Source organism: Babylonia areolata, chromosome 1, assembly GCF_041734735.1.
Source record: "Babylonia areolata isolate BAREFJ2019XMU chromosome 1, ASM4173473v1, whole genome shotgun sequence".
In the NCBI taxonomy this organism is placed as follows: Eukaryota; Metazoa; Mollusca; class Gastropoda; order Neogastropoda; family Buccinidae; genus Babylonia; species Babylonia areolata.
In genome coordinates, this window is record NC_134876.1 from 24,928,752 (window position 1) to 24,939,098 (window position 10,347).

At 48.7% G+C, this 10,347-nt stretch overlaps 1 protein-coding gene across 1 annotated transcript in view; it reads left to right on the forward strand.

The window, feature by feature from the left end:
• LOC143291639 (transcription factor Sp9-like) overlaps positions 1–9,107 on the forward strand; it is a 62,842-nt gene extending 53,735 nt beyond the window's left edge. Inside the window, exons 2-3 of the mRNA XM_076601615.1 lie at positions 4,725–5,078; positions 6,003–9,107. Coding sequence (XP_076457730.1) covers positions 4,725–5,078; positions 6,003–7,082 — 1,434 coding nt within the window. The 3' untranslated portion in view covers positions 7,083–9,107. The remainder of the gene's footprint in view (positions 1–4,724; positions 5,079–6,002) is intronic.
• The last annotated feature ends 1,240 nt before the right edge of the window (positions 9,108–10,347 follow it).

The window sequence follows — 10,347 nt, forward strand, 5'->3', positions numbered from 1 at the left end:
AGGGAGGGGGGAGGGGTAGAGGTGTGGTGGAGAGGGAAGGCGGCTACTGAACAAGAAGAAGAAGAGTCCCGTTTGAGCCCCCTACCAAACAAGACAAGCGGTAACCACTCGCCGTGCTTCAAATCGTCCTCTTCAGGCGAATCGGGGTTTGAAATGAATGAGCGCTTTGCGGAGCCAATTTGAAAACCCACAAAGCTCTCTTCACTCTCTCTCTCTCTCTCTCTCCACTCTCTCACAAGTCGGCGTGCGGTGTTTGGGAAGACGAGTTGTGGTAAAAGGGGCGGGGAGGGGAGGGGAGGGGAGGGGAGAAAGGGTGGCTAATGACGGTAAATTTAGCGGTAAGTAAAGGCGATGAAGGTTAGGGCCAAAGTCTTTTTTCAGCAGCTGAACAAGATGCGCTTACCCAACCCTTTACCCACTCTCTTGAAGAGGTGGGTGAGAGAACGTGAATAGCAGTGAAAGGAAAGAGTCCGCCTGAAGAAGAAGAAGAAGAAGAAGAAGAAGCGGCAGCCAACCAGGCTCTGTGTGAACAGGTCTGGTCGCCGACCGCGACAACATATCAAAGCGCCAACGAATCAATGCCGACAGTTTAGTGTGAGTTCAAAGTGAGAACGGATCGAATCCGACGGCGGTGTTAGCGGGTACAGGTGTCGATTGGTCGTTAATTTCTTCAGCGCGGTGATTTGTCAAGCTTCGCTAGCAACCTCCGCGCCGTTTCAAGATGCACTTCTATTTGTTCGCCGTAAAGTGTTGTGAAGACCTGGAGACAGACACCTTGCGGGTTAGGCATGTTGATTGAGTTCTGGAGTTTTCAAAGGGTTGAAAGAGGGGGACGGGGGGTGTAGGGGGAAGGCAGAGGGGGGCGGGGGGCGGGGGGAGGGGGGGGCAGAAGATGTAGAAGAGGCGGGAAAATGGAGGAATAATATGGGAAGGCGAACTATTAGTTCTGAAGAAGAGAGGAAAGAAAAACAATACAAGGATGGATGAGAAAGGGATCACCTTTTTTTTCTCCACTTTTTTTTTTCTAGCTCGTTTCATAAATGGTTTGCACTCTTTCTCTGTCTTTGTTTTTACGTGTATATATCTTTGTCTTTTATATGAATATCTCTTTGTCATTTATGTGCATATCTCTGTCTTGTTCTTGTTGTTGTTGTCTTTTCTATGTGGATATATCTTTGTCTTTATGTGGATATCTGTCTGTCTTTTATGTGGATATCTCTGTCTCCGTTTGTGTATACCTCTTTGCCTCTCTCTGTCTCTCATTGTCACTGATATCCCACATCTTCACCTATTTTTCCGTCTACCCCACCCCCCCTCTCTCTCTCTTTTCTTCACTGTTTCTCTCTCCCTCCCCACCCCCTCTCTCTCTTTTCTTCACTGTTTCTCTCTCCCTCCCCACCACCCCCTCTCTCTCTTTTCTTAACTTTCTCTCCCTCCCCACCACCACCCTCTCTCTCTCTTTTCTTCACTGTTTCTCTCTCCCTCTCCACCACCCTCTCTCTCTTTTCTTCACTGTTTCTCTCCCTCCCCACCACCCCCCTCTCTCTCTTTTCTTCACTGTTTCTCTCTCCCTCCCCTCTCTCTTTTCTTCACTGTTTCTCTCTCCCTCCCCTCTCTCTTTTCTTCACTGTTTCTCTCCCTCCCCACCACCCTCTCTCTCTTTTCTTCACTGTTTCTCTCCCTCCCCACCACCCTCCTCTCTCTCTTTTCTTCACTGTTTCTCTCTCTCTCCCCTCTCTCTTTTCTTCACTGTTTCTCTCTCTCCCCACCCCCCTCTCTCTCTTTTCTTCACTGTTTCTCTCTCTCCCCACCCCCCCCTCTCTCTCTTTTCTTCACTGTTTCTCTCTCTCCCCCCCCCCCCCTCTCTCTCTCTTTTCTTCACTGTTTCTCTCTCTCTCCCCTCTCTCTTTTCTTCACTGTTTCTCTCTCTCCCCACCCCCCTCTCTCTCTTTTCTTCACTGTTTCTCTCTCTCCCCACCCCCCTCTCTCTCTCTTTTCTTCACTGTTTCTCTCCCTCCCCACCCCCCTCTCTCTCTTTTCTTCACTGTTTCTCTCTCTCTCCCCACCCCCCCTCTCTCTTTTCTTCACTGTTTCTCTCTCTCCCCCACCCCACCCCTCTCTCTCTCTTTTCTTCACTGTTTCTCTCTCTCTCCCCCCTCCCCTCTCTCTCTTTTCTTCACTGTTTCTCTCTCTCTCCCCACCCCCCCCCCTCTCTCTTTTCTTCACTGTTTCTCTCTCTCCCCACCCCCCCCCTCTCTCTCTTTTCTTCACTGTTTCTCTCTCTCTCCCCCCCCTCTCTCTCTTTTCTTCACTGTTTCTCTCTCTCCCCATCCCTCTCTCTCTTTTCTTCACTGTTTCTCTCTCTCTCCCCCCCCCCTCTCTCTCTCTTTTCTTCACTGTTTCTCTCTCTCTCCCCCCCCCTCTCTCTTTTCTTCACTGTTTTTCTCTCTCTCCCCACCCCCCCTCTCTCTTTTCTTCACTGTTTCTCTCTCCCTCTCCACCCCCTCTCTCTCTCTTTTCTTCACTGTTTCTCTCTCTCCCCACTCCCCCTCTCTCTCTTTTCTTCACTGTTTCTCTCCCTCCCCAACCCCCCTCTCTCTCTTTTCTTCAGTTTCTCTCTCCCTCTCCACCCCCCTCTCTCTCTTTTCTTCACTGTTTCTCTCTCTCCCCACCCCCTCTCTCTCTCTTTTCGTCACTGTTTCTCTCTCTCTCCCCACCCCACCCCCTCTCTCTCTTTTCTTCAGTTTCTCTCTCCCTCTCCACCCCCCTCTCTCTCTTTTCTTCACTGTTTCTCTCTCTCTCCCCACCCCACCCCCTCTCTCTCTTTTCTTCAGTTTCTCTCTCCCTCTCCACCCCCCTCTCTCTCTTTTCTTCACTGTTTCTCTCTCTCCCCACCCCCTCTCTCTCTTTTCTTCACTGTTTCTCTCTCTCCCCACCCCCCCTCTCTCTCTTTTCTTCACTGTTTCTCTCTCTCTCCCCACCCCACACCCTCTCTCTCTTTTCTTCAGTTTCTCTCTCTCCCCTCCCCCCCTCTCTCTGTTTTCTTCACTGTTTCTCTCCCTCCCCACCCCCCCTCTCTCTCTCTTTTCTTCACTGTTTCTCTCTCTCCCCACCCCCTCTCTCTCTTTTCTTCACTGTTTCTCTCTCTCCCCACCCCCCTCTCTCTCTTTTCTTCACTGTTTCTCTCTCCCTCTCCACCCCCTCTCTCTCTTTTCTTCAGTTTTTCTCTCCCTCCCCACCCCCCCTCTCTCTCTTTTCTTCAGTTTCTCTCCCTCTCCCCCCCCCTCTCTCTCTTTTCTTCACTGTTTCTCTCTCTCTCCCCACCGCCTCTCTCTCTTTTCTTCACTGTTTCTCTCCCTCCCCACCCCCTCTCTCTCTTTTCTTCACTGTTTCTCTCTCTCTCCACTCCCCCTCTCTCTCTTTTCTTCATTTTCTCTCCCACCCCATCCCATCTCTCTCTTTTCTTCACTGTTTCTCTCCCTCCCCACCCCTCCTCTCTCTCTCTCTTTTCTTCATTGTTTCTCTCTCTCCCCACCCGCCCTCTCTCTTTTCTTCACTGTTTCTCTCTCTCCCCACCCCCCCTCTCTCTCTTTTCTTCACTGTTTCTCTCTCCCTCCCCACCCCCTCTCTCTCTTTTCTTCACTGTTTCTCTCTCCCTCTCCATCACCCCTCTCTCTCTTTTCTTCACTGTTTCTCTCTCTCCCCACCCCCCTCTCTCTCTTTTCTTCACTGTTTCTCTCTCCCTCCCCATCACCCCTCTCTCTCTTTTCTTCACTGTTTCTCTCTCTCCCCCCCCCCTCTCTCTCTTTTCTTCAATGTTTCTCTCTCTCTCCCCACCCCCTCTCTCTCTTTTCTTCAATGTTTCTCTCCCTCTCCACCCCCATTTTCATCGGGATGGTACTTTATAGATGAACTTTATGTCGCCGTGTTTGTTTGTTTTTTCAATTGACTGCAAGTATTGTAGCGTAATATGTTGGAAAATATATGTTAAAATGAATATGATACGAGTTTATTTGTTATGTAAGTACTGAAGGCACTTTACTCACGACTTTTTGCACCCCACCCAAGCGTCACTGGGTATCTGACCTGGTTTGGGGGAAGGCTACAAGGAAGAAGGAAGAAAGGAGATGATTGGCCCCTGTCTTCCCCCCTCCCACCCCCCCCCCCCCCCCCCCCCCCCCCCCCCCCCCCCCCCCCACACACACACACGGTGGATATGATGAGGAATTCACTGCAGGTTCCCGTGTCCGTAAAAGGCTTTGCGATCCGATGCCAAACATGATACCAGGCTTTGAAGAAAACAAGAGACGTACCATCTGCAGTGATGACAGTTCAGTTCAGTTCAGTTCAGTCTTTCAAGGAGGCGTCACCGTGTTCGGACAAGACGCTGCACCACATCTTCTGAGCAGATGCCTGACCAGCAGCGTAACCCAACGAGCTTATTCAGGCCTTGAGGAGGAAAATGCATAAAAAGTAAATGGATACATCATTAAAGAAATGAATAAATGAATAAACAAATAAACAAACGAACAACAAAAAATGTAAGCAGATAGATAATGAAATAGAATAGATTACAGGGGCTGGGACGGAGGCTTGGGGGGTGGGTGTGTGTGTGGGGGGGCAGGGGGGGAGAATAAATGAACAAAATAAAAAGACAATAATGATAATGAATTAAGATGCTGAAGGGGAGGCCGGCCTGTATGTGTGTGCGTGTGTGTGTGCAGGACACACAGGCATTCGGAGGCACCCCCCTGGCCATGCTGGCTGCCCAGTGCAGCAAGATCACCAGCAAGAGCCCCCCTCCCCTCGCCGAGGCCACCGTCGGCAAAGGTTTCCTGCCTTGGAAGAAGAGCGGCATCACCCCCTCCTCCACCCCCGTGTCCGGGTTCCACCTGACGTCACCGCGCGTGTCGGGCTCTCTGACGTCACCGCTGAGCATGCAGTCCAACGGGCTGACGTCAGGCTACAGCCGCTCCCCGGCCCCGCCCCCCTCGGCAAACCCCTCGGGGTACGGCAGCAACGACCACTTCCTGTATCCCAGCACCACTGTGTCTTCACAGACCGACAACATCTCACAGGTGTGTGTGTGTGTGTGTGTGTGTGTGTGTGTGTGTGTGTGTGTGTGTGTTGTTTGTTGGTCTGTGTGTTTTACTGTTTAAGGTCTAATAAATAAAGTACTTACAGGAAATGGATAAATATTGGGGCATTTGTTATGTTGGTGTAAGGTCAAATGTATCTTGTCAAATGCACTCAATAGTAGTAGCAATCGGCGGCAGCAGCAGCAGTAGTAGTAGTAATAGTAGTAATAGCAGTGGTTGCAGTAAGTGTAGTGGTAGCAGTGGTATTCTTTTGAGGATGAGGATGATGATTATTCTTATCATTATTAATATTATTATTGTTATTGTTGTTGTCGTTCTTCTTCTTGTCATGATGATGATGATGATTATTATTTGTAGTAGTAGTATTGTTGTTATCATTATTATTATTGTCATCATCATTATCATTGTTGTTGCTGTTGCTGCTAGTAGTAGTACGAGTACGAGTATTATCACTATTATTATCAGCATTGTTATCATCATCATCATTACTACTACTATTATTATTATTATTATGATTAACATTATTATTATTATCATTATTATTGTTATTACTGTTATGATTATGATGATGATGATAAGTATTTGTAGCAGTAGTGGTGGAAGTAATTGTAGGAGTAGGAGCAGTGTTGTTCTTATCATCGTTATTATCATCACCATCATTATTATAATTGTTGTTGTTGTCGTGATGATGATGATGATGATGACGATTATGATGATGATGATGTTGACGATGACGATGATGATGATGATGACGACGATGACGATGACGATGACGATGATGATGATAACGATGATGATGATGACGATGATGATGATGATGACGATGACGATGAAGATGATGATGATGATAACGGTGATGATGATGATGGCGATGATGATGACGATGGTTGCTGCACTGTGCAGGCTGCCTTCCTGCAGAAGATGCAGGGTGAGGGGGCGGGGGGTCTGGGGACCACCAGCACGGCCACAGGCTTCAGCGGCATGTACGGCCGGGTGCCCTCCGTCACGGGCCACTACGAGTCCTGGCCCTTCCCCGGCATGGCGGCCGCCCACCCCCACCCCTCCGCCCCCCAGGGCCTCAAGGCCTCGGCCGAGATGAACGTGGCGGCCATGAACGGCGCGGGGTCCTGGTGGGACATGCACACGGCGGCCGCCGCCCACAACGTGCACGGGGCAGGGGCGGGCAACTGGCTGACCGACTCCTCCGCCTCCCCCCTCCACCCCCAGCTCAACGTCACCACCTACGCGGACTACAGCAGCTCGCTGGGCCACCACCACCACCCCCACCACCCCCACCCCCTGACCTCCACCCCCGGGTCGCTGCTGTCCCAGGGCCAGCACCTGTTCCAGGACACCTACAAGAGCATCCTGCCCTCCCAGGCTGACCCACTCTCCGCGGCCTCCTCCGTGAGCCCCTTCCTGCCCCGGCCTTCCTCCCTGGCCAGCCCCCGCTCCTCGCGACGCTACACGGGCCGCGCCACCTGTGACTGTCCCAACTGCCAGGAGGCCGACCGCCTGGGCCCCGCCGGGGAGCACCTGAGGAAGCGCAACATCCACAGCTGCCACATCCCGGGCTGCGGCAAGGTGTACAACAAGACCTCCCACCTCAAGGCACACCTCCGCTGGCACACCGGAGAGCGCCCCTTCGTCTGCAACTGGCTCTTCTGCGGCAAGCGTTTCACGCGCTCCGACGAGCTGCAGCGCCACCTGAGGACTCACACGGGCGAGAAGCGGTTCGCGTGCCCCACGTGCAACAAGCGCTTCATGCGCTCCGACCACCTGTCCAAGCACGTGAAGACACACTCGGCGTGCGGCAAGAAGGACTCGTCAGGCAGCGACACGGAGAACAGCCAGGACAACACCAGCCTCAGCTCGCCCCCGCCCCCTTCGGCGGTAGTGGGGGCCCGGATGGGGGGCATGGGGCCCGGGGGGCCGGGGGCCAACTCCCCCCCTCTGGTGAAGGAGGAGCCCAGACTCCGGTGATGGTGACACTGAAAGAGCGCGGACAGTCCGGGACTGAAGCCCTCAAGTCTGACCGTTCAATGGCACCCGCTCCCTCCGCCACCCCTTCCCCTCCCCCCACCCCGTCACCCCTCTTCTCCTGCAGGGGGTGGGGAGGCAGGTGGGGGGTGGGTGTCCTTTGATGGACCGCTGAGCTTCAACATCTTCTTCTGCTGATTCTGAAGAAGGGAACAGCGTTACATTGCAACGTGACGGACCTCGCTAGGAGACAGGGAGAGAAGAGAGAGAGAGAGAGAGAGAGAGAGAGAGAGTGTGTGTGTGTGTGTGTGTGTGTTCTCCTTGCTGTGGTCCACCGGTGAGCGGCATGTGTGATCTCGTAGTCCACTGTAGTGCAGTGTTGACCACCGCCACCCGCCACGCACACTTCAGTCATTGCTGGACGGAAACTTGCAGAGCAAGGACTGAGTGAAGAGATCATTTTGAAAAAGGTAACAATAATTTTTTTTTTTTTTTTTTAATGTCAGCGGACATTCGACACAACCATTTACATGATGCAAAAGAATCGTCAACATCGGAGAGACCGTTTCGTTTTGATATGTTGTCAGCATAGCAACTACCGAAACAGCAATAATTCTGTCAATTATTAATCAGTGAAAACTGAGATTTTCGCTGCATGATCCAGAATGAAACGAATCCATCCGAACACTGCAGTCCCATGTCCCGTTTTGTCAAGGAGTGGAATGGAGCCCGGCGCCCTGCCCACACTGTCTGCCTGTCACTGCACCTGTTCTGATGCTCAACATTAAAAAAAGAAAAGTATAAAAAAAAAATTTAAAAAAAGTCTTGCAGATGGGTTTGTCCCGTTCACACACTTTTGTGGTGCACTTGTCTTTGTTGAAAACAGCTGAAAACGATGCGATGAACATGAATGGATGGTGTGCGTTAAAAGTGGCGGAGTGAGTGAGCAACTTGATGCCATAGGCTTGTGTCCGATACTCCTGCATGTTGTGGGACTGTGTAGATGTGACGTGGTCAGATCGGATCATCTGTCTGTGTAGATGTGACGTGGTCAGATCGGATCATCTCTGTCTGTGTATATGTGATCGGATCAACTGTACCCTGTGATTGGGGGTGCAGGGCAGAAGTCTGACCGTGCAACGTGCGGATGAATAACGTAGAGAAGTCATTGGCTGACTGTCCCATTTTTCAGTTGATTGTTAGTGACCTGTTGCATATCAATCACACTGCCTGCAGTCTTGTGTACGCTGCAATGCATTCACTGGAAAGCGTTCATGTACCAAAGCCATAGAGCTTTCATGAAGACAGTTTGACGCGCTTCCTCAGTTCCTTTGTAGTCTCCGCAGTTTTTTTTCTTTCTTTTGTGTGTGTGTGTGTGTTGTTTTTGTTTTTCTGTTTTGATTTTTACTCCCGATTTCACTTCCCCAGTGTTCATTGTTCCCGATTCACTGACTGGTCTGTTATTGTGTTCATACCATAATACGTGATTGACGTTATGATGCCTTAGTTTCAACTGAAAGAAAGCGTTAATGAAAGTCATGTGCATAATATACCTGTACCCAAAATATGGTATAAAGCAACAACAACAGCGCACCATTTATCAGGCAACGGCGTACATAGCCACTCCCAGCTACATATCCGCCACTGCTTCCGTGATGACGCCAGGAACATAGTTAGCAATGTATACGTGTTTGTTTAAAAAAGAAAAAGAATCACTGCCTCAGAACGTGAATATAGCATAATGTTTGAGGGGGGAAAACGTGTTCGACAATGTGTTTAAGGTTTTTAGGAACTCATACTCGTACATTCATATTACAAACATTTAAAGATTAAGGTGCAAAGTTGTGGCTTTCTGTGTATTTAAAGCACTGGGAAAAGATAGAAAAAAAACCTCTGAGAAAAAAAGTTTGAAATGTTATTTTTGTTGTTGTTCTTCTTGTTGTTTTTAATTTACCCCATTTTTTGGATCTGTCTGAATCTTGGGTTGAAACATTTTTAATTCAGTTCTTAGCTGCGCCAATACTTTACTCTCCAGCGCTGTCCCTGGACAAAGTGGGGGGGGGGGGGGGGGAGTTCTGGATGCTTGGTTTAGTGATGGGAAGATAAAAACCTCTACTTTCCATGTGTAATTTTCACCATTATTTTACTTCAATGTATTTACTTTTTCTTCATTTCGGGGTAATGTGTTGTTCACACTTACGACAGGCTTTCAAGGCGTCATCAGCGCGTCGGATTTATGCCAATGTCAGGCATCTGATCCTTTTTTTTTATAGTTTGTTTTAAAGAAGATGGGGTGCAGCGTATATGGATCGATCCGCATGCTTTCACACATCCCTGAAACTGAAACTGAAAGAATATGCTGAAATACATTCTTTCATGTCCGGCCAGTTAAACACCTTTCATTTTCTTCCTCTGTTATCATCATCATTATCATCATCATCATCATCATCATCGTTATTGTTATCATCATTATTATAACAGGACAATGGACAGTTGAACCTCCAGGCGTTTATCGGGCAATATTCACGCCGTGACACACACGTGTGTATGTGTTGTTTGCCAGCAACAAGAAATCAGCTTTGTCACAGTCAGTGTGATGTGCAAAAATAGGCCACACAATTTCTTGCAAAATTATTGTTTGCATTTAGCATGTACAGTGTGTGTGTGTGTGTGTGTGTGTGTGTGTGTGTGTGTGTAATGTTTGATTTAGGTTTGGTTTTCAAAGAACGTTTCTTAAATTACGTTTCATTCAAACTAAAATGTCCTTGGTCACAATAGGAATGTACACACACACATACACACGCACATATATACAATCTGTTCGGAAAACGGAGAAAAGAAACAAGAACAACAAGAGAAAAAAAAATCGCTGTCTGTTGCTGGTCGCATGTATACTAATTTTACATGGACACTTTCCATATCTTACAAAATACTGCCGATTATATATATTTAAAAAAATTCATAAAAAAAAGAAAAAGAAAAGAAAAAGAAAAAAAATACCAATACATGCATGAGGGAATCAATGATCGATTGAAATAAAGGGCTGGATAAATTAATGGTTCAACTACTAGCTTCTGTAATAATGATCATGACACGAACTTGATGTTCCGCGGATATGGAGTCATAAACTGCTTGCTGATATATATCCACTCAACGCTTTTAAAGTAAAGCATCGAGAGGTGTTTGCTTCTTGTTGTTTTGTGTTGAATATTTTGTTTTGTTTTGTTACAGTTTGTTGCATACGCACATTGTTTGAGCAACTCCTTAT